Source organism: Loxodonta africana, chromosome 3, assembly GCF_030014295.1.
Source record: "Loxodonta africana isolate mLoxAfr1 chromosome 3, mLoxAfr1.hap2, whole genome shotgun sequence".
Classification (NCBI taxonomy): domain Eukaryota; kingdom Metazoa; phylum Chordata; class Mammalia; order Proboscidea; family Elephantidae; genus Loxodonta; species Loxodonta africana.
Window position 1 is genome coordinate 179,555,436 of NC_087344.1, and position 25,234 is coordinate 179,580,669.

The 25,234-nt window shown below is 41.0% G+C and overlaps 1 protein-coding gene across 1 annotated transcript in view; it reads left to right on the forward strand.

The window, feature by feature from the left end:
* LOC100654974 (high affinity immunoglobulin gamma Fc receptor I) overlaps nucleotides 1–25,234 on the forward strand; it is a 43,830-nt gene that overhangs the window by 13,635 nt on the left and 4,961 nt on the right. The window contains exons 2-4 of the mRNA XM_064282503.1: nucleotides 20,728–20,790; nucleotides 21,183–21,203; nucleotides 22,196–22,450. Of these exons, the coding sequence (XP_064138573.1) occupies nucleotides 20,728–20,790; nucleotides 21,183–21,203; nucleotides 22,196–22,450 (339 nt within the window). The remainder of the gene's footprint in view (nucleotides 1–20,727; nucleotides 20,791–21,182; nucleotides 21,204–22,195; nucleotides 22,451–25,234) is intronic.

Here is a 25,234-nt window from a genome sequence, read left to right on the forward strand (position 1 = left end):
GGCCTAGCCAAGTTGACACACATTTTTGGGGGACACAATTCAATCCATAACAACAGTTTTGCCAGATATTGATTTCTTGATTGACAGTTCCTTTCTTTTAGCACTTCAAATATATCATCCATGGATGTCTGTCCTCCATGGTTTCTAAAGAGAACTCAGTGCTTCACCTTATTGGGAATCCATTGTATGTAACAATTCATTTCCTTCTTGCTACTTTCAAAATTCTCTTCACCTTTGTCTTTTTAGAATTTTATTATGATGTGTCTCGATGTGAATCTCTTTGAGTTTATCTTACTTGGAGTTTGTTGAACTTCTTGAATGTGTAGATTCATCTTTCCTCAAATTTGGGGCATTTTCAGCCATTATTTTTTAAATATTGTTTCTGCCCTTTTCTCTCTTCTAATTCTGGGGTTTCCATTATGTGTATGTTGGTCCACTTGGTGTTGCTCCACAAGTTCCTTAGGCTATGTTCACTGTCTTTCATTCTTTTTTTTGCTCCTCGGACCCAAAAGTTTCAATTGTCCTATCTTCAATTTTGCTGAGTCTTTAGTCTGCCTGCTAAAATCTGCTGTCGTATCCCTCCAGTGAATGTTTTCATTTCAGTTATTGTATTTTTCATCTGCAGTATTTCTGTTTGGTTCCTTTTTATAATTTCTATCTCTTTATTGATATTTTTACTTTGTTCATGCATAATTTTCCTGATTTCTTTTAGCCCTTTGTGTTTTCCCTGAACTCTTTGGGCGTGTTTAATTCAATTGTTTTAAAGTCTTTATCCAGTAAGACCATTCCGCAGGAAAGGCTTCTGTTGCTTTATTTTCTTCTTTTGAATGGGCCACACTTTTCCATTTCTTTGTATGCCCTGTGGTTTTTTGTTGAAAACTAGATATGTGAATTTTGTAAGTCGGTGACTCTGGAAATGAGATTCCACCCCTTCCCCAGGGTTTGCTGGTTGCTGTTTGTTTTTTATTGTTAAAAGATGTCCATTTGTTTAATGACTACCCTGACTATTTTTGCAAAGACTGCCTTCCTGATCTGGTATGGACACCAAAGTCTATTTTCTTTAATTTTTGTTTAGCTAGTGTTTTGACAGATATTTTCTTGAATGCCATGGGGAGAAAGAATGAAAGGAAGGAAGGAAGGAATGATGGATAGAAGGAAAGAAAGGCCTCTCTGTTATGGATTGAATTGTATCCCCCAAAATATATCAAAGTTCTAACCCCTATACCTCTATGTGATCTTGTTTAGAAAGAAAGTTTTTCTTTGTCATGTTAATGAGGTCTTATCAGAGTAGAGTAGATCCTAAACCTAATCCTTTCTGAGTGGTGTCTTATAAAGGGGAGTACAGATACAGAGAGACAAACACACCATGAGGTGGTGCATGTGAGGACAAAAAAAATAAACCAAACCCACTGCCATCGAGTGGGTCCCGACTCACAGTGACCCTGTAAGACAGAGTAGAACTGCCCCATAGAGTTTCCAAGGAGCACCTAGTGGGTTCAAACTACTGACCTTTTGGTTAGCAGCCATAGCACTTAACCACTACACCACCAGGATTTCCTGTGATGATGAAGTAAGGTGTATTTATAAGCACCAATGCCAGGGACTATAGCAGCCACCAGAAACTAGGAGAGAGGCCCACAGAAGGAACTGACATGGCCAAGACCCTAATTTGGACTTTTAGCTTCCAGAACTATAAAAAAAATATGAGAAAGTTTAAATTTCTGTTTTTTTAAAGCCACTTACTTTGTGGTATTTTATTATGGTAGGCCTAGCAAACTAAGACACTCTTCCAGCCTTCACTAATTGACTCAGTGCTGAGATACTCCCTCAACAATTAGCCAGGCTTGTACTGAGCCTAGGAATCAGGCTGAGGTCAGATAACAGGGTTTTCTCAAGTATTTTCTGATTAAATTTCTCCATATACATGGTGCTTTTGAATGCCCTGATTCCCAGAGAAACTCTCCCTGGCTTCCCCTCCCAGCCTTTAGGATCCTAGTGTATGCCTCTATTGTACTTTTAACCCCAGGCAGCTACATACAGTTACAGTTTTCAGGCATTACTTGCCACTTTTCAGCCCTGCGTGAGTTCTGAGATAGGCTAAACAGAGACCAGTCCCTTATTTCAGTCCTTCAGGTAGCCTCCAGACAGGTTAAAACAGACATATACAATAATTTATGAATAAAGTCTGCTCTGCTCCCTCTGGACCCAGAGACCAGAATCCCTCCTTAGGAATGCAGGCCACCACAGCTTTAAGACAGCTGCTGATCCAGGGAGGGAGTGAGGCATCACAGGTAGAAAACTAAAGCTTTCTTACTGTTTTAAAGTCACCTTTTCCTTGATTCAGCATTTGCTTAGTTGCTGTAACCCTTTGTCCAGATTCCAGAGTTCTGACAAAGTTGGTTCTGCCAGTTTCTGCTCTTTTGGGGGGGTGGGGGTGGAGGTCGGAGGGAATGTTTCTGTTGGAGGATGGGAGCATGGAACTGCTTATGCTGCCATCTTTCTCCAGAGTTCTATGCTATGAAGCTTTTACAAGGGATATTGGCTACTATGAGACATGTATTTTCTAAGCCAGGACAGCTACCACATCCGTTCAGTGTGTTTTGTTCCCTCACATATCAGCTATCTCTAGGGTGAGTGTGTAGTGGGGAAGGGGAGTAGGAGGAGAACCAAGAAAATTTCTCCTGGATGGCTGCGCTGAGTGCTGCATACACTGCTGCAAGGACTACTTCTAAAAAAGAAAAGTTCTTGTTGCTTCCCTTCTGTCTTAGTCATCTAGTGCTGCTATAACAGAAATAACACAAGTGGATGGCTTTAACAAACAGAAATTTATTTTCTCACTATTTAATAGTCTACAAGTCCAAATTCACGGCTTCAGCTCCAGGAGGCTTTCTCTCTCTGTTGGCTCTGGAAGAAGATCATTGTCATCAGTTTTCCCGTGGTCTGGGAGCATCTCGGAGCAGGAGCATCAGGTCCAAAGGACACGCTCTGCTCCTGGCACTGCTTTCTTGGTGGTATAATGTTCCCTTCTCTCCCTGCTTCCTTTTCCTTTTTACCTCTTGAGAGATAAAAGGTGGTGCAGGCCACACCCCAGGGAAACTCCCTTTACATTGCATCAGGGAAGTGACCTGAGCAAGAGTGTTACATCCCACCCTAATTCTTTTAACCACAGGCAGAGATTATGATTTTTAACATGTAGGAAAATCAGAAAATGGAGGACCACCACACATGGCCTAACCAAGTTGACACATATTTTTTGGGGACAGAATTCAATCCATTACACCTTCAAACAAGCTGTAGTGCCTATCCGATATCCTTGAAGAATCTTGTAACCCTGAATGTTTAGAAATCATGAAGCTAAGAAAATTCCCTAGTGGACAAAATTCTTCCAAGTTTTCGTTTGCTTCATAAACAATGTAGGCATCATTGTTTTAGAATCTTTCTGATAACTCCAATATCTCTAATACTTTGGGGAGGGGGGCAGTTTCTATTGCCTGTTGTATTTGATAATTCTCACAAATGGAGCCTGATTTCTTGTGTTCATTATTGTCTTTGCGTATGTGCTACACATTGTATTTTTAAAAATATTTTAAGGAGTAGTTTCAGATCTACAATGAAGTCTTTCTTGCCACGCATCTGGGGGCACTCCCAGTCTGGGACCACCTTGTTGTTGTTGTTGCTGTTAGCTGATGTCAAGTTGGCTCCAACTTATAGTGACCTTACATATATCAGAACCAAGTAAAAAGATGTGAAGGATGCTCTGATCTCAGACTACACTACACTACATTTCTAGTTCATCTGTATCCTAAGACTATAGTCATTTGGGGTCCTCGCTTATGATAGGAATGTTTTCCTGGTAAATTCCTCAACTTGTGCAGAGCCTAGTCTTTTATTTCTAATCCATTCAAAGCTAATGCCTTAATTTGCAGGATCAGGAACTGCCCTTAGCAAAAAAGTAGTTTCTATGCTTGTTTACAGCCCTGAGTTTTAGTTTTTCCTTTACTCTAAACCTGGTAATTATTTATTGTCTAATCATCACCTTGATGTTTTGAAGAATATGTTTTCTATATTTTATCCAACTTCTGTTTGTTTGCAGAAGGAAGGTTCATTTTAATATCGAGTTGAACAGACTCAATGACACTTGAGAACAATAGCCACTGTTATCAGAAATTTATCGTCAACTTTTAAAACATACTGAACACCTCAAAAATAAGATCACATTTTACTGCTGTGACTCTGATTTGAACCTAAGTTTCTGAGGCGACAGATGGAGTACAGATAACAGCACCACCACCATGAACAATGTCAAGTCACAAAAATACAGATTTTATTATCAATACAGAATTTTCTTTCTCCTCTTTTTCACAAGTCTTCCCAGCTATCAGTCTACTCTGGGCCACAAGATCAAAGTTTTTAATCTCAAAATCTAACATTTTTTTCCTTTGGTTCTCCCAACTGGCAACCCTATACCTGCTCAAACTTTACTTTGGAAAAGAGAATCAAGCCACATAATACAAAATCATACATATATGGTTTTTATTTTGTAGTTAGAAGAGTCTGGTAGGCAGATTTACGTGTGTGTATTGGCCAGAAATTGAGCTAAGTTTTCACAATGGGAATAAGAATGCTTTCATAGAATTATCAATGCCAAAATGTCTATCAATGTCAGCTTTACCTATTTAGAGATGGCATAGCCTAGTTTCATCCACTACTTAGAGTATACTCTTTGACATTTTCCAGTGGCCTTGCAATCTTTAACTACACGCCAGAGAACATGGAATTAATGAACACTGGGCTCCAGGTTCCATCAAGTGCTTTGAAATGGTAGAAGTAGGAATTTAAATAAACTGAAGTCCAATCTGCACAGGAAAGTAGCTCTGCTGCCAAAGGAATCTAGAGCACAGAAGCACAGGGTGGGATTTGTCTCAGGATTTCAAGGAAGTGATATAGGCAGCCTCCACTAGCTTTTATCCCAGAGATGCTTCTGGTGGTTGTGACCCTGTAGTGGGATAATCCTGGAACCTTTTCCAACTATAAGCATATTTTATACTTAGAGGACCAACACTAGATAATTTGGTACTAGAAGAATGGGGTGCTACAAATACCTACAATGTGGAAGTGGTTTTGGAACTGGGTAATGGATAGAGGCTGGAAGAGTGAAGTGCCTAATAGTGAAAGCCTAAATGTCTTGAGGAGATTGCTGGTAGAATTATGGACATGAAAGGCAATTCTGGTGGCGGCTCAGAGGAAGTGAGGAGAGCTGTAGAGAAAGTCTCTGTCTTCTGAGAGAATATATATGGTGCCAGCAACAGAATGTTGCTAGAAATGTGTTAAAAGTGCTTCTTATGATGCTTTAAAAGAAAATGACTAACATGTAACTGGACAATGGAATGGCATTTTATGCACTGGCAAAGAACTTGTCTGAATTACGTTCAAATGTTTGGTGGAAGGTAGAACTTGTAAGTGATGGCCTTGGATCTCTGGCTGAGGGGGTTTCTAAGCAAGATCTTGAAGGAACCATGTGGTTTCTCCTTGATGGCTCTAATAAAATGTGAGAGGAAAGAGATGAACTTAAAAATGCATGTGCAAAATGAAAACAAAACCTAAAGATTTGGAAAATTCTGTTGAACAAAGTAAGGACACATGTTCTAGAATGCTTACCAAGGATGTCGCTACACAAACTTTTGTTAAAGAGATTAAGCCTGTGACTAATGGATCTAACCAATTAGCACAGCAGAAAATCCATGAGCTTAAACCGAAGGGGAAAGAGAAGGAATGAAAGGAAAGGACACTATCTGCCTCTTGGGATTCTATAGGCAGGAAGAAGGCCAAAGAAGCTACATCTGTTGTTCTCCAACAAAAGAAAAGAACCATCCCTGGAGCAGCTCAGAGATCAACAAACCTGTTGGAAGGAGCATGGGAAGCAGGGTTTTCTTGTTTTTGAAGAGTAAGTTGTTTCTTCGCCAACTTGTTTCCAGAGTATAGGGCTGCCATTAAGGTATGCCCAGGGGATGGGGCTGCCTCCCAAAGCTGAGGGGGTGGGAAAGCCATGCCCAAGGGGCAGAAGAATGGGCTCTGCCGGGCCCAAGGGAGTCACCACTCAGATGAACTAGGAGAGTGGGGCCACCCAAACCAAGGGAGCAGAGTTGTCATCCCAATGGGCCTGGAGGGCAAGGCTGAAGCCCAGGGCTGAGGAATCTCTACCCAGAATTTAGAGGGTGCGGTCAACACCCAGAGCCTAGAGGGTTGGGCCATTGCCCACATGGTCTCAGAGAAGAAAGGATTATTTTCAAGCCTTGAGAGCCAACGTAATTTGTTCTGCTAGGTTTCAGACTTTCTTGGTGCCTGTTAGCCCTTCTTTCCTTCCAATTTCTCCCTTTTGTAATGGAGATATCTACCTTGTGCCTGTTCTACCATCGTACTTTGGAAGCAGGTAAATTGTATTGTAGATTTCACAGGTTCAAAGATGAAGAGGAATTTTGCCCCAGGATGAAATATGCCTAAAGTCTCACCCATATTCAGTTTAGGTGATTTAAAAGATGAGATTTTGGACTTGGAGTTGGTTTAAGACTTTTGGGATGGTGCGATAGGGTGAATGTGTTTTGACTGTGGATGTGGGAAGGACATGAGTTTTTGGGGGGGGCAGAGGGTGCACACAATCCAAGAATCTGGACTGTATGAAGAAGAACGCAAAGACATATCAACAACCTGTGATATGCAGATGACACAACCTTGCTTGCTAAAGTGAAGAGGACTTGAAGCGCTTACTGATGAAGATCAAAGACCACAGTCTTCAGTATGGATTACACCTCAACATAAAACAAAATCCTCACAACCGGATCAATAAGCAACATCATGAAAAAAAGAGAAAAGAGTGAAGTTGTCAAAGATTTCATATTACTTGGATCCACGATCAACACTCATGGTAGCAGCAGTCAAGAAATCAAAAGATGTATCGAATTGGGCAAATCTGCTACAAAAGACCCCTTTAAAGTGTTAAAAAGCAAAGATGTCTCACTAAGGTACACCTGACCCAAGTCATAGTGTTTTCAATCACCTCTTATGCATGTGAAAGCTGAACAATGAATAAGGAAGACTGAAGAAGAATTGACAGTTTTGAGTTATGGTGTTGGTGAAAAATATTGAATATACCAGGGACTGCCAAAAGAATGACCAAACTTGTCTTGGAAAAAGTACAGCCAGAATGTTCCTTAGAACCTAGGATGGCAAGACTTCATCTTATATACATTGGACATGTTATCAGGAGGATCAGTCCTTGGAGAAGGACATCATGCTTGGTAAAGTAGAGGGTCAGCGAAAAAGAGGAATACCCTCAGTGAGATGGATTGACACAGTGGCTGCAATAATGGGCTCAAGCATAACAATGATTGTGAGGATGGCGCAGGACTGGGCAGTGTTTGGTTCTGTTGTGCATAGGGTCACTGTGAGTCGGAACCAACCTGATGGCACGTAATAACAGCAACAAAGGGTGAAATGTTACGGATTGAATTGTGTCCCTAAACTATGTGTTGCAAATCCTAATCTCTATGCCTGTGGTTATAATCCTATTATGGATTGAATTGTGTCCCCAAAAAACGTGTGTCAACTTGTCTAGGCCATGATTCCCAGTATTGTGTGATTGTCCATCATTTTGTCATCTGTTGTTATTCTCCTAAATGTTGTAAATCCTACCTCTATGATGTTAATGAGGCAGGAATAGAGGCAGTTATGTTAATGATGCAGGACTCAATCTACAAGGTTAGGTTATATCTTGAGTCAATCTCTTTTGAGATATAAAAGAGAGAAATGAGCAGAGACACAAGGAGACCTCACACCACCAAGAAAGTAGTGCCAGGAGCACAGCATGTCCTTTGAACCCAGGGTCCCTGTGCTGAGAAGCTCCTTGACCAGGGGAAGATTGACAAGGACCTTCCCCCAGGCCGACAGACACAGCCTTCCCCTGGAGCTGACACCCTGAATTTGGACTTCTAGCCTCCTAGACTGTAAGAGAATAAATTTCTCTTTATTAAAGCCATCCACTTCTGGTATTCTGTTATAGCAGCATTGGAAAACTAAAACAAATTCCATCTGGGAAGGGGTTGTCTCTGTTATGTTAATGAGGCAGGATTAGTGTAGGGTGTGTCTTAAATCAGTCTCTTTTTGAGATACAAAAAGAGATTAAATGCAAGCTAGCAAGCTGAGATGGGGGAAGATGAGATGCCATGCCACATGAAGATTGCCCAGGAGCAGAAGCTCAGAAGGGACAAGGACCTTCCTCCAGGGCCAACGGAGAGAGAAAGCTTTCCACTAGAGCCCAAATTCGGACTTCTAGTCTTCTAAATTGTGAGAAAATAAATTTCAATTTGTTAAAGCCATCCACGTGTGATTTTTCTGTTATAGCAGCACTAGATAACTAAGATAAGACCCAAGAAACTGAGTTTCTGGCACCACAGCCATCACAGGCCCTTGCATTATCTAATGTTGAATCTTGGAATGATTATTGCCATTGTTTCCTATTTGAATGGTCATCACATTTCCTGTTTCAAAACTGATATCCAGAAGTTAAGATAAATGACTTTCTATACATACGGCTTGGGAACATATTTTCAATTTTTAGGCGGAAGTAGTCCCCAGAGATATCAGATGCAATAAATGCTGGTACATTTTACTCCAGGAGAAACCATAATTTTCTCAGGATAGGAAAGAAGAAAGTTGATGAGTTACACGTTTATAATACCCATCAGATAAGAGTGAAGGATATGAACTGGGGGTCAAAAAAGGGAGAGTGTTTTCTTAAGAGATAGAAAATAGATATACTGAGCAATTGAAACTATGCTATCTATCCTTCATAGCCTATGCAGGAGAGAAATTCTTGCCTTACAGACAGCTGCCAGCAGTGGATACTAAAAAGAAAAATAAATTATGGTCTGACTTAGTTCCCTTCTGATTCATATACTCCTGAAATTTTGAAAAATTTGAAAACATTTCACTCTTTTATTTTTGGCTTCGATTTGGATAATTTCTTTGACCTATTTTCAGGTCCAAATTTGTCCAATATTGGCAATTTCACACGATTCAACCTAATATATTAACCAAATGGGCAAAAATTAAATTTTCTCAGGTACCGCTAAATAACATTCCAATATAAAGGCTTTACCAATTTACTCCTATTGACAGTACATCATACTATCAATAATTTTTACTTTTTCCAATCTGGTGGGTGAATGGGATATTTAATTATTTTGATTTGCATCTCCCTTATTACTGAATAATTTGTGTTCCTTTTCTTCGTCCATTTATTCTGTTTATTTTTTTTTAACTCTTACTAAAACAATAAAAATAAAACCAGTTGCCATTGAGTCAATTCCTACTCATGGTGAGCCCATATGTGTCAGAGTAGGACGGTGCTCCATAGTCAATGGCTGATTTTTCAGAACTAGATTGTCATGCCTTCCTTCTGAGGTACCTCTGGGTAGACTCAAACAGTCAACCTTTCGATTAGGAGCCAGATGCTTAACTGTTTGCACCATCCAGGGACTCTATGACACTTAGTACTTACTACCTGATACGTTTATTTACACTTTATATATTTACTTATCTATTAATTATTTTACTCTCTCACTAAAGAGTAAGCTTCATGAGAGCATAGACTTAGCCTCTGTCATGGATTGAATTATGTCCCCCTAAAAATGTGTGTATCAACTTGGTTAGGCCATGCTTCCCAGTGTTGAGTGGTTATCCTCCATTTTGTGATTGTAATTTTATGTTGAGAGGATTAGGGTGGGATTGTAACACCACCCTCACTCAGGTCACCTCCCTGATCCAAGGTAAGGGGAGTTTCCCTGGGGTGTGGGCTGCACAAACTTTTATCTCTCAAGAGATAAAAGGAAAGGAAAGCAAGCAGAGAGTAGGAGACCTCATACCATGAAGAAAGCAGCACCTGGAGCAGAGGGGGTCCTTTGGACCTGGGGTCCCTGTGCCTGAGAAACTTCTCGACTAGGGGAAGATTGAGGACAAAGACCTTCCTCCAGAGCACACAGAGAGAAAGCCTTTCCCTGGGGCCAGCGCACTGAATTTGGACTCGTGACCTACTAGACTGTGAGAAAATGGATTTCTCTTTGTTAAAGCCATGCACTTGTGGTATTTCTGTTATGGCAGCACTAGATGACCAAGACAGTCTCATTCACCACTGTATCTCCAGTACCTAGAACATTCTGTGTACTCATTAAGTATTAATTGAATAAATTAACAAACGAATGGATGGATGAAAGTTGTAGAGGTGCCTGTAAAAGTGGGTATTAGCTAAAGTCCCAGAGATTTACTCCTGTCCTGATTCTCACATTTTAAGCTCTAGTAAGCCTCTAAAACAACACAGCTCCAGATCACCCCTTTCGAGTGATTCCTGTTCTTAAGTCTCAGGCCTCGTCTATTCATGAAAAATGGATATATCACTTCCTGTGAAATTTCCTATATTGTTTCCATAGTGAATGTTGATGTTGTATTTCATTGGCCCCTCATATAATGATTATTCGGCTAATGACCTTTTTTTTTTTTTTTTTACCATAAAGGCTGTTGAAAAGTTGTACCACTTTTTGGGCAATGACTCTCTTTTAAAAAATATAATGGCATTTTTACCTCAAAATAAATGGAATAAAAATGCTATCTCTCTCTCTCCCTGTGCAAAAATGCTGTAAGAAATTATATTTTCATGTCATGGTTTCAAGCAAAGACCCTGTGTAGAAGGGTTTGTATGGACTCGCCTCTATATTCTCCTTTTTGATGCTGAAGCTAGGACCCTGCAAACCACATCTTTTTTTTATTGCTGATTGTTAGTTTCTTCTAACAGGGGTGTGTTGAAATGAAACTGAGAGGCTAAAGAAGTCATAAGAAACTTCCTGTTTTGCTTCTTGTTCCTATCAGCATGACACCAGCAATGATTTTTCACCCTGGCAGCAACAGTTGTTTCTAGCTTCTTCTCTTTTTTTCACAATTGCAGAGCCAGCATCATTGCATCCCCTTGTAGTGACCGGCAGCAGCCAGCTGGCACACCCTCTTTAGGTTTCAGAGTCCCAACTCCAAAAGGCTCTTCCTCTGAGTTCTTGAGGCACCAAAATTCATTGCTGTCAAGTCGATTCCAATGCGTAGTGACCCTGTAGGACAGACTAGAACTGCCCCATAGGGTTTCCAAGAAGCACCTGGTGAATTTGAATTGCTAACCTTTTGGTTAGCAGCCGTAGCTCTTAACCTTGAGGTACTAACTAGCACCAGTTAAAAAGCACTTCCTCCTCAGAAGTCAGAATCCCAGCTATATGGGAACTTTCATTGAAGTTTCTAAGTTCTAATAACCCCAGCCTCTTACCTCTGTCTCTGGAAGCCTAGGGTTGATACTGCTTCCTACAGGCACCATCTCTATGTCTCATCAGTGCCCCTTTTGCCTTTTCAGACTGCCAATACCTGTTTGATTCCTTGTATTAAGTTCTCTCTAGTGTACTATCTGTTTTCCTATTTGAACTGTGAATGACACAATAACAAACACCAAACCCATTTCCATTGAGTCGATTCCAACTCAGAGCAACCCTACAGGACAGAATAGAACTGCCCCGTAGGATTTCCAAGGAGCAGCTGGTGGATTTGAACTGCCAACCTTCTGGTTAGCAGCCCAACGCTTAACCACTGTGCCAATACTACTCACCAATTTGTCTGACGTAACAGGTTTTAGTCAGAGGATATCAAGTGGAACAACTTTGAATTGCATGCCATGTTTGGATGAACCCTAAATATTATGCTTTGTATACACATGCCAGCCAACAGGGATGAAGAGGTTGCATCTTCTATGCTGCGTGTGCCCACCATTTTCATGTATTTCAAATGTTTGGCCTTGATTTGGTGATAATCTTAACAAAAAAGAAAATATAATCAAGCACATTTAAATCTGATGTTGAATGTCAGCCTGAAAGTCAATCACTGAATCTTCATCACCTTTAAAAAAAAAATCCCCTCACACCCCTCCTCCAACAACCATCATCTACCCTCAAGTCTTCTTCCCCTTCTTTCCTGAGTACAATGAATCTTCATATGTAGCAACTATACTTATTTTTTATTACTTATAAATATTTGATTTAATTGTTTGATCTTTATGTTTTCCATCTGCTGGATATCTTGGGTTAGAATAGAAAGCATCATAATTTTTCCCGTTAAAATAATGGAAATTTTTTGTTTTTTGCTCAACATCTTTTCATTTGGTGGTAGAGTTTTCAGATATAAACTATAGTCATTAAGCAAATATTTGTGTATAAGGCACTTGGATCCGGAAACTGCCAAGATAGACTGTATCATATTTATAATTTTGGATATAAGCTGCCCTCAGGATACAGAAGGGCTGAGAGAACACAAAATGCCAATCAATTATGTGTGTGTTTATTCATTATCAAGTATTTATTGATTATATGAATGTCTTTATAAGCAAGATACAAATGAAGTAAAAGCAGCAATTCCTCCCCTAAAAGAATGTACACGCCAATTAGGGAAATGAAATATGTCATGTGTGTAACAAATAGACCATAAAACAGAATACATGCTAGTCTAGTCCTCCAAACCAAAAAGCCCAGTGCCATCGAGTCGATTCCAACTCATAGCGAGTCTATAGGACAGAGTAGAACTGCCTCGTAGAGTTTCCAAGGAGCGCCTGGCGGATTCAAACTGCCGACCCTTTGGTTAGCAGCTGTAGCACTTAACCACTATGCCACCAGGATTTCCAGTCTAGTCCAGGCACTGTACAAATAAGAGCAGTTCTGTTATGGATTGAATTATGTCCCCCAAAAATATGTGTTGTAAATCCTGGCCCCTACACCTGTGGATGTAATCACATTTGGGAATAGGGTTTCTTTGTTATGTAAATGAAGCCGTATGAGTGTAGAGTGTATATTAAACCACTTGGTATTAAATCACTTTTGAGATATAAAAGAGCAGATTAGTCACAGAAGAAAGCAGACACAAGGGAAGACCTACACTATCTGACAACATCTGAGGCAGACCAGTATACAAGCCCAGAAACTCCAAGGATGGCTGGTTAGAGAAGCTGAGACAAGTATTTCCCCTCACACCCAGCAGAGAGAGAGCCTTTCCCTAGAGCCAATGTCCCAAATTTGGACTTCTAGCCTCCTAAACTGTGAGAAAATGAAATTCTGTTTATTAAAGCTACCCACTCGTGGTATTTCTATTATAGCATGAAATATGTCAAGTGTGTAACAAAAAGAGAATACATAATACTGTAGCCCAAGCACTGTACAAATAGAAGCAGTGACATAGAAAAGGCGTAATAAGAGAGGGGCTTAAAAAATCAAGAGGCCCTCTTAAACAAGACCGTAAAGAAATTTATGAAGATGAGCTGACCCAAGGAAACAGGGAAGCACGTGAGCAAATTGAGGCTGGGTTCTCTAGAGAAGCAAAACCAGTGAAGCGTGTGTGTGTGTGTGTGTGTGTGTGTGTGTGTGTGTAGAGAGAGAGATTTATCTCAAGGAAATGGCTCATGCTGTTGTAGAGCCTGGCAAGTCTCAAGTCGGTGAGTCAGGTGTCAGGCTGAAGGCTGACCAACCCAAGATCTGCAGGCAGTGCAGCAGGCTGCTGGCCCAAGTCCCAGGAACCGGAGGTCAGATCATGATGAGCCAGACGCAGGATCCAGAGTGAGCAAAAGCCCACAAACTTTGCCAGAATGTCCACACACCCCTGAGGAAATTCCCCTTACAACTAACTGGTTGGCTGATCACAGCATGGAGGTGATTACACTATACCACAAAATGGAGGATAACTACATCATTACGTAACTGCCAAACTACATCATTACGTAACTCCAACCACTGAGAATCATGGCGCAGCCAAGTTGACACACAACAACCTTAACCAGCACAACCCCCAATTCCCCTTCACCATTATGTCTGCATTACCTTCCCCTGCCTTCCCTAGCCAACACACCAAAAAACCAAACCAAACCCATTGACATCAAGTTGATTCTAACTCATAGCCAGGGGTATCAGTAGGGTTGATGTCACTGAGCACAGGAACTCATGGCATCACCTCCTCCCCCATGGACCTCCTCGCATACCAAACCATACAGAATCCTTAGTAATGCTGATTATCAATTTTAATCAAAGAATAATATTTGGTAAATATAGTTGTAAATTGCTTAAATGTAGTGTTTCTTAGAATACTAACAACAAAATTGTTTTGTAAAATCTTTCTGTGTTGAATTTCAACAGTATTAGTTACATTGTAAGTAAATGAGCATAAGCCTTTTTTTAATTTTTCTTCTTTTAATCACTACTTCAGTTTCAATACAGTTATTGATATAGATTCACAAATATTAATTACCACAATATTGTAGCTAAAACACCAGAAAATGTGGTAAAAATCGATGACTATAAAAACACTGGTAGCAGCAAACACAAAAACAACAGCGTGTGGTTGTAGCGTTGTCTTGTAGCGCTGTGCTTGTAGAGTGCTTGTACCGGGTGCACACAAAACCACGTGATTCAACGAGTTGTTGTAGTTGGATAATAATCACAGCTCTGACCAGAGTGCTTTAAAACCAAAACCAAACCCACTGCTGTTGTAACCGAACGCCACTCGGGTTCTTGTCCTGTCTTATTAGCCATTGAAATAAGACGGACACTGATTGCAACGGAAACAGAAAGTGGCAAGTTTATTGTCTGCGCATACAAGGAGAGCGTGAGGTTTAGTGACTTTAAGGCCACGTGCTCGCTGACTAAGGGGGCTGGGGACATTTTTGTTTCCAACGGCGTCAGGGGATTGGGTTTGGTACCTGGAATTTTCTGCCTTTAGCCCTCCCATGCCTATATTGGGGGGGGGGTCAGTTGAAGGATGTGATTTCAATCTGTGCCTGCTTCAAGGTGTAACCAGGGCTAGTGAGTGGATGGAGCCACTACCTGCTGCAACTTCCTGCTCAAAACAAGCTTGTGGTTAGCAAGACAAAGAGGGGGGAAGGGGTGTTGATTGGGGTTTTCAATATGGCTGAGCAGCCTGTTTCACTGTCAAGTTGATTCCAACTCATAGCAACCCTATAGGGCAGAGTAGAATTGCCCCACAGAGTTTCCAAGAAGTGCCTGGTGGATTCCAACTGCCGACCTTTTGGTTAGCAGCCATAGCACTTAACCACTACACCACCAGGGTTTCCAGAGCACTTTAGAAGGTTCAAAAAGTAAATTAATATAGAGTTTTAGCCTTGTAGGTAGTGATACATATAAACTGGGGTTATGAAAAATGTTTTTGTTGTCATAACTAACTACAGGAATATTTCTGTAAAAAAAAATAATAAATTTCTGCTGAAACACTGCACAAAATTTTTATAGACAGTCATTTTGGTGTCACCCCCTCTGACAGCATCACCCAGTGCAGTCCACACACCCCTAATAAAGGCACTGCTCATACTAACACTGTAGGACAGAGTAGAACTGCCCCCTAGGGTTACCAAGGCTACAGATCTTTACAGAAGCAGACTGCCACCTCTTTCTCCCATTAAGTGACTAGTGGATTGGAACCACGGACGTTTGGATGCTTCAACCACTGTACCACCAGGGCTCCTCAACTAACCCACAGACATTAAAAAATTGTTGAATTGTTATTTAACCTAAGAAGTTTAAATATAAAGAACGACAGGATGATTTTTATTTTAGCTATGACTCGTTCCAGCAGTAAGTGTTTGTAGTCTACTGGAAATAAGTGCAAAGAGGAAGTATCCACATCAAAATGAGAAAGGAGAGGGACTAGGGAGTAGGCGATGTGCGTGTGTATGAAAAAGAAACCTCTTAAACTCGGAAGACTGGGTAAGAGAGCATCCCATGAATCCAACATACAGGAAATGACCTTTCTACCTGTGAGTTTTCTGAACTGAACCAACCTTCACCTATTTGAGGTACCAAAACCAACCAAACCCATTGCAGTCCAATTGATTCCAACTCATAGTGGCCCTATAGGGCAGAGTAGAACAGTTCTGTAGGGTTTCCAAGGCTGTAATTTTTTTAATCCATACAGGTTACTTAAAGAGCTCGGTTAGCAGTTCGAATCCACCAGCCGCTCCTTGGAGTAGTTCTACTCTGCCCAGTAGAGTCGCTATGGGTTGGAATCCCCTCGCCCACAATGGGTTTGGTTTCCCAGGCTGTAAATCTTTAGGGAAGCCAACTGCCACCTCTTCTCCCACAGAGCGCCAGGTAGGTTTGAACTGCTGACTTTTTGGTTATCAGCCTAGCACTTAACCCCTGCACCACCAGGGCTCCTTCTATTTGTGTAGGATAACAATAATCCTAACCAAAGCAGGAAGAATGATAATATGATTGATATCTGCTAGTCACTGCACAGAGGAGCCTAGGTCGCGCAGTGGTTAAGCCCTTGGCTGATAACGGAAAGATCAGCAGTTGGAACTCATCAGCAGCTCTTCGGGATAAAGAGGTGGCAGTCTGCTTCTGGAAAGATTTACGGCCTGGGAAATCCTATGGGGCAGTTCTAGTCTTTCCCGCAGGGTCGCTGTGAGTCGGAATCGACCCCACGGCAATAGATTTAGTTTGGGTTTAATCCTTGCACACCCAGACATCTAATCTGTTCTGCTTTGTTTGACCTCGTGGTCCATAGTTCTTAAACTGTAGAGGAAGGACGAAAATTTGGGCCATGTTAGGGACAGTGATACTTCAAAGGTTAAAAGAACCAAGACTTGGATCTAAAAGGGAGTAGTGGAATAGGAAAGAACGTGGTTGCGACTTAGAAACCACCTAAGGCCTCCTCAGTTTAGCGTTTGTCATCTCCTTCTTGACTGATGATGGTGACCTTCTCCATTGCTTTTTTCCACAGATGTAGTCAACTCACTTCCTGTGTAATCCATCCAGCAAAGTCCGTGTGTACAGTCATCGACTATGTTGTTGGAAAAAAAGTATTTCTGTTGAATAAGTTCTCAGTCTTGCAGAATTCTATTATGCAACGTTCAAGCTCACTTCTGTGGCCTAGGCAGTATTTTCTAATCACTGATTCTTCTTTGTTTCAAACTTTCACATTCCAATCACCAGTAATTATCAGTGTATCTTGATTGCATGGTCTATTAATTTCAGACTGCTGTAGTTTTTAAAAATCTTCAATTTATTCATCTTTGGCATTCATGGTTGGTATATAAATTTTCATAATGGTTGCGTCGACTCATCTTCCTTGCAGGCATGGATATTAACCTATCACTGACAGTGTTGTATTTCAGGATAGATCTCAAAATGTTCTTTTAATGATGAATGGAACACTGTTCTTCAATCTATCTTTCTTGGCATATGAAACCGTATGATTGTTGTATTCGAAATGCGGATACCAGTCTATTTCAGCTCACTAAAAGCTTAGGATATCTATCTCTAAGTATTCCATTTTACTTTTGATGACTTGCAGTTTTCCTTGATTCATACTTCATACATGCCATGTTCCAATTACTGTTAATTCTCATTTTCAGTTACGCCACATCAGCAAATGAAGGCCTCAAAGGCTTTACTCCATCCACGTCATTATGGTTGACTTTATTTTGGGGAAGCAGCTCTTCCCCAGGGTTATTTTGAATGCTATCAAACCATCTTCCAGCACTATATCAGACAATGTTCTGTTCTTATCCATAAGAGTTTCATTGGCTAATTTTTGGAAGTAGATCACCAGCCCTTTCTTCCTAGTGTGTCTTGGTCTGGAAGCTCCACTGAAACCTGTCCACCGTGGGTGACCCTGCTGATATTTGAAATACTGATGGCGTAGCTCCCAGCATCATAGCAACATGCAAGCCACCACAGTATGACGAACTGACAGATGGGTGGTGGTGTCTAAGTCTACCTTAAGTGAAGGAAGTGAGATACTAAAATGTTGCATCTAAGTAAGGATGAAATTTATAAATCTTACTAATGAAAAATAAAGGTATACAAAGGCAATCTGTTTCAATTGTTTAAGAGATGTTATACAAAACATAATAAGCAATGTTTTGCAGTAAACGGCTCTATACAATTTTTTATACAAAACTTAGTGGTCCATTTGAGCACTTCCTAAAATATATGACCACTAAGGAAGAACTCGAGAAGGAAATGAAAGGTTACTGCCTGCTTTTTACTCACAAAGAGTGCAAAAATAAAGTTAAATTTTGAGTAATTCTTCATGAGATTTAGGTTATCTTGAAAAATCAAATCTGTTGCCATCAGGTTGATTCCAACTCTTAGTGACCCTATAGGACAGAGTAGAACTGCCCCCTAGAGTTCCCAAGGCAATAAATCTTTATGGAAGCCGACTGTCACATTTTTCTCCTGTGGAGTGGCTGGTGGGTTCAAGCCTCTGACCTTTAGGTTAGCAGCCAAGCGTTTAACCACTGCATCAACAAAATATATCAAGTGATTTTTCACAAATAACTTTCTAGGGTAGAGAAGAGAGCAATTTTCATTAAAACGGGCAAATATGACTTTGCACCTTACTTTGAGAAAAAGTGTCAGTGAAGTGTTTTTAGAAGTATGATGCCTATGAGTATGAAGGTGTTAGAAAAGATCGTCAACGTGTGGAAATCCATATAAACATACGGATACAAAGTCTCCTAGTGGTTCTGTGAGCATTAGGATTTTCATTGGTTATTAACGCTGGAAGCTACTCTAACTGCATTAAAAATGATATTTGTCCTGTTATCCCAGTTCTTTTTACATGGATTCAAACTCACATCAGTGGGTATTTCCTCAACATTTGGAAACTACGGATACATTTTTTTCTTTTTTTAAAGTATTTCACCCCTCCAAGTCATGACTCTCTTTCATTTCTCTTCCGCAACAATACCCATTCCCCGTGTTATCCTGATCAATGAAATACATACACTGGTTTTTGAAAGCAACAGCTATTTTACTGCAAAGCGGAAATCGTGTGGGGTGGGGTGGGACCTAATGTTTTACTCTACTGGTAAGAACGTAGAGGAAATCAGACTCCCTGGGTTTGAACCTTGCTTCTATTTTTACAAACTTTGACAATTTACCCAACTCCTCTCTGACTAATTTCCTCATTTGTAAATGGAAATCTCAAGGTTTCCTGCCCATAGATTATTGACATCATTAAATAAGACAATGTGTGTTGAGCATATTTGCCTGGCACATAAAAAGCATTCTACAAAAAGATGCAATGATGATGATGATGATAGACAATCTAACAGCATCGACCCAAATAAAAAAACCCATATTCTTTGAGCAGTGCTGATTCTAGGAGTATGTCCTAAGGAAATAATAAGTCAAGTGTTTAACATAGGCACAAAACTATTCGTAGCAGTGTTGGTAATAACAGTAAAAACTTAGAGAGGAGTTGGTGAAATAAATTGCATCCATACTGTGGAAAACTTTGGAGACGAAATCGTGTAAGCGCTATGAGTCTGGGCTCTGAACATAAATTTCAGTGAGATGAGGCTTCTCCTGTCTCTCTCAGAACATCCTGAGTTCTCCCCAGACCCTTGCTTTTCGTTTGTATCAGTCAGCTATTGCTCCATAACACTCTCAAAATTTCAGTGACATACAGCAATAAGCAATTATTTCTCACTCCTACGTTTGCAGGTCAGCTGGGGCAGCTCCACTTCAGACCACAACGGCTGGGATGGCTCTGCTTCACACCATGGCTGGCTAGCCAGAGCGTGGTCTTGTCGTGACAATGGCAGAAGCCCAGGAGAGTGACAGATAACATGTGAATCTTCCTAAGGCCTAGGCTCAGGATTAGTACAATGTTGTTTCCACACACATATCATTAGTCAGTGAAAGTCACATGGATGAGACAAAGTCAAGGGCCAGGGAAGTACACTCAGCCCCTCATGAGTTTGTGAGGCAGTATAGGTTCTGGGAAGGGTGAGGAATTGTAGCCAATAATTTGATGTACAACACTGTTTGTCATCATTTAAAATTTTCTCCCTGTGGGATTGCTACCCCAGTCTCTTTGCATTCACTGAATTCATTCTAGTTTCTGAGTTTTTTTTCTCTCTTAACAAAATACCTAAAAATATCCTTATACCTTTACAACTTTTCCTCAGGAGCCAACTCACTCTGGTGAGAGCTCCCCGCCTGTACTCTGAAACTCCCTTTTTAGGGACATCTTTGCCCATACACATGAGTAATTTTTCTTTTCTATATTATTTTCATAAAACAGAATTTTATTTCCCTTTAATTTCCTTGGATTTAGCTCAGAATTCATAGTCTTTCTGGGAAATGTCATTTTTTACAAAAATTGGAGGTTGGTCCTCCCTGTGTTCCTTGGAGGAACAGAGGCTGGTTTGTTTTAGGGCAACTTTTGCAGATGAATAACTAACTCTTCACATGCGCCAGTAGAGGCTGGTCTGGAATCATCTGGATTCACATGACCAAGCTTGGGAGGCCTTAGCCCCCTGATTATAAAAATGGGGATTTGCCATGTTCTAGCCCCAAGGAACAGAAGTGGTAGAGGGAGAATATAATCAGAATAGAGTGTCAATAAAACTTTAGCCCCTCCCCTGGATTCAGAAATGTACGTAATCCCCAAAATCAATGCTTCAGACTGGGGGAGATGGGTTAGGAAGCACGGGGATGGGAAGTGCGTACTTCAAGAATTGAGATGTATTTCCCAGAAAAGGAACATGATGAAAGCGGTCAGAAGAAGCAATTTCCTTCCTCTTTCTAATCTTAACTCAGAGCCCCCTGCAGAGCCCCTTCCATGTCTTGCATGTTACAGATTTCACTGTTCCCATCGGCTGTGGAGATAAGATGTGGCTTCTGACTGCTCTGCTCCTTTGGGGTAAGTTGGGCTAAGGGGGTTAGCTAGAAGGGTACAGGCTCTGCCGATAAGGATTCAAAATTTTTCTCACCTTCCTTTGGTATCCTGAGCAAGAATTTAAGATTATGGAGACAACTGTGTGTGCGCTTCCATGGTTTGTTGGTGTTTACTATATCAAGAGGGTGGGAAGGGGGACCGTAAGGTAGCATTAAGCCTAGAACCCCCACGTCAATAGTCACCTTTGGGTTGTTCAGTTCTCCTGCTGCCCTGATTCTGGGAAAGGGGGATAGAGAAAAACTCAAGAGACATAAACCTGGCCCCTCTGAGTCTATATTTATCACATCTCCCCATCTCTCCCTTCTTCAGTATCTCCCACTGACCAACTAATGTCTCTGTTCTCTTGTCTCTTGCAGTTCCAGTTGATGGACAAGTGGGTGAGTGATCTGTAACTTAACTTCTCTTCTTCTGTCTCATTCCTGCTTCCAAAGGATGGGAAACGTTATCCTGAAGAAGGGAGTGTAGGGAGAGGATAGAAAGGAGAAAGATTTAGAATTTATTTTAAATCCCCTATTTCAAAGTAGAGTCCTGGGTGGTACAAATGTCTAATGCTCTCTCTGCCAACCAAAAGGTTGGAAGTTCGAGTCTACCCAGAGGAGCCTCAGGAGAAAGGCCTGGCAATCAACTTCCAAAAATATCAGCTGTTGAGAACCCTGTGATGCAGATGTTTGTTCTGACACACTTGAGTCTTCATGAGTTGGAATTGACACTATGGTAACTGGTTTATACTCAGAGTGTGATTTTGATAAACCTTGATTTTTAAGGTTTCTTTCTAAAGTTTTGTGAATGAGCCCTGACCTTTGGAAGAAATACCTTAATGTATATACAATAGTAGGGAAGGGCCAGAAACCAAAAACACAAAGGGAACTTTGCTAGGTTTCCCAACATCCCCCATCCAGTGTCCTTTACAAGAAAGCTGAATACTTTTTCTTCTCCTCAGAGACAGCCTGGCAGGTACTGAAGGCTCCAAAGTGAGGAGCTGGAACTTTAGTTCCCAAAGCAAATACTAGTTAAGGCTTGTGTTTAACCCTCGGGGACAGTACAGCACCGAGGACAATGATCCAATCAGTTTGTCCTATCTTAAAACCTGGCTTCGTTGCCTATCAAGGATGAGCCCTAAAGCAGTAATTTAACCCTCAACAACCCTAGATCTCCAACATCCAGATGAAGATTTAATAACAGGAACAGAACTCTCTACAGCAGGGTCTGGACACTCTTAAAAGTCAACTTTTGTAGATTCCCACTTACCTATTTTCCAATCTAATCTAAATATATCATTTTTGTTCCTTGTTCTAGCCACAAAACCTTACCGATTCCCCAGAGCCCTTTCCTTTTAAGCCTCTTGGTCTTTTTTTAAATTCCCAAACAGACTCCACGAAGGCAGTGATCACCTTGGACCCTCCATGGGTCAATGTGTTCAACGGAGAAAGTGTAACCTTACAGTGTAAGGGGCCCGGGCAGCCTGGAGACGACTCCACCCAGTGGTTTCACAATGGCTCACTCATTCAGACCCTGACTTCCACATACAGCTTAACTGCTGCCAGCGTTAACGACAGTGGTGAATACAGGTGCCAGACAGCTCTCTCAATGCGAAGTGACCCTGTGCAGCTGGAAGTCCACACAGGTAAGTATGGGATGGAGCAGGAGGGCTGAAACCACAAGGTCTTCTTTTGTATTTTCTCCTTCCTGGGTGCTGGGTGTGTGTGTCCATTTATCTAACTACGAGTCCTAGTCCCTATGTCTTACCAGGTGAAATCAAATACCGCATCTGGGTCTTAAACTGTGTCCCAACAGCACCCCACCTGGGTAGGGTGTCTAGAGTAAAACTCAGGTGGCACAAACAGTTAAGCACTCTACTACTAGCCTAAAGGTTGGAGGTTCGAACACATGCAGTGGCTCCCTGGGAGAAAGACCTGGTGACCTTCTTCTGAAAGGTCACAACCTCGATAACCCTGTGGAGCAGTTCTACTCTACACACACGGGGTCTCCATGAGATGGAATCAATGTGACGGCAAATAACAACAGCAACACTAAGAGTAAAACTCAGGCCCTAGGATTTTATCATTATTCAAAATTATCTCATTTTTTGTTGCTGAAAAAAGTCATGCCTGTACATAATAAATGGTAATACAGAGAAATGTACAAATAATGTACAATGAGAAGTGTCCCTCCCACCCCAAACCCCTAATCTTGAAGTCACCTCCCACAGAAACAGAACTGTTAAATAAACCTTTTTTTTTTAAAAAAAAAAAAAAAAAAACGAACTGTCCCACGCCTTTCTTTTACCAGTTAAAATCTTTTGGAAGTCTGTTGTCTTAGTCTGGATTCCCTAGAGGAACAAAACCAATGAAACATATATGAATATATATAGAGAGAAAATTATTTCAAAGAAATGGCTCACACAATTGGGAGGAAATGGCTCACGCACCTCTGGGGGACAGGAAGTCCCAAATCTGTGGGTCAGGCAACAGCTGAAGACCGCTGCTGGTTCCTGTGATTGCAGGAGCTGACAAACCAAAAATCTGCAGGTCAGGTGGCAGGGTGGAGGCCTCTGCTGGCTCATGGGGTTGAGAGGGATGGAGAATCCCAAATCTGCAGGTCGGGCCAGGAGGCAGCCCACATCTCAAGAACCAGAGGTCAGGCAACAGGAAGAGTGCAGGGTTGAGGAAAACAAGGTGAGCTTTGCCAGAACATCCATTTATTTACTGGAGGCAGACCACACCTGCGAGGAAACTCCCCTTTCAACTAATTGGCTGCTCACATCAGATCACAAAAAGGGGATTACATCCTGTCTGCCAAGCCACTGAGAATCATAGCCTAGCCAAGTTGATACCTAACATTAACCACCACATCTGTTTCTATCCATGGAGAGCTACCTCATACTTTGAAAGTACGCTGTACCGTAATTGATTTGACCATTCTGCCTATTAGTCTAAGGTGCTTCCATCATTTTCCTTTTATAAACAATGCTGCAGTAAACATCTTTATACATATAGCTTAGGGCACATTTCATTGTGTATATGTAAGATCAAATTCGGGACATGGAATTACTGTGAGACCTTAAGTGTTTTAAACTTTGATGAGTAGAAGTGAAAAAAACTCAAACCCACTTAAAATCTGTAAGAAGTTTTTATTTGGTTAAGAGATGAAGATTTCAATACTCTTTAAAACAAAAGGTTTCATTATTCGGGGCAAACTATCCAAATGGATTATTTAGTTATTTGAAAAACAATGAGTTTTTGTAGTTGATAATACAAAAGCTAATCCATGTTGGAGGCAGAATTATATTTCTGAGTACTAGGTTGCTTTGGGAAATACATTTTAGCCAAAGAAATGGAAACGTCGGATGGAAGGCCATATTTTGCACCTACCAATCCTCCTTCTTCCTTTGCAACTTTCACATTCCAATCATCAGTAATTATCAACACATCTTGATGCATGTTTGGTCAATTTCAGACTTGCAGAAGTTGGTAAAAATCTATTTTCTCATCTTTGGCTTTAGTGGCTGGTGCGTAAATTTGAATAACAGTCATATTAACTGTTCTCCCTCGTAGGTGTATAGATATTATCCTCTCACTTGACAGTGTTGTACTTCAGGATAGATCTTGAAATGTTCTTTTGACAATGAACATGACACCATTCCTCTTCAATTTGTCATTCCTGGCATAGTGGTCCATATGATTGTCTGATTCAAAATGGCTAATACCAGTCCATTTCAGCTCACTAATGCCTAGGATTTCAATCTTTATGTGTTCTGTTTCATTTCTGACAACTTCCAATTTTCCTAGATTCATGCTGCATGCATTCCATATTTCTATTATTAATGGATGTTTGTAGCTGTTTCTTCTCATTTTGAGTCATGCCATCTTAGGAAATGAAGACCCCAAAAGCTTTACTCCATCCACATCATTAAGGTCTACTCCACTTTGAGGAGGCAACTCTTCCCCAGTCGTTTCTTGAGGGCCTTTCATCCTGAGGGGCTCATCTTCCGGCCCGATATCAGACAATGTCCCATTGCTCTTCATAAGATTTGCACTGGCCAATTTTTTCAGAAGTAGACTGCAAGGTTCTTCTTCCTAGTCTGTCTTAGTCTGGAAGCTCTGCTGAAACCTGTCCACCAAGGGTGACCCTGCTGATATTTGAAATACAGGTGGCAAAGGTTCCGGTATCACAGCAACACACTAGCCACCACAGTACGACAAACTGACAGACGTGTGGTGGTCAACTTGAGTAGATGTTATAAATTCAGACCTCATGTAAAAACTGCCTAGGTTTTTTCAATTTCCTGTTTTTTCTTCAGTAACAATCCTAATCAGACAACAAGCTTCCTTGCAACTTTTTTAGGATGGCAGTTAGCGTTTTCTAGAGTTTCTAGTTCCTTTTCAATGAAGCCTCCTTGAGTCTCTAG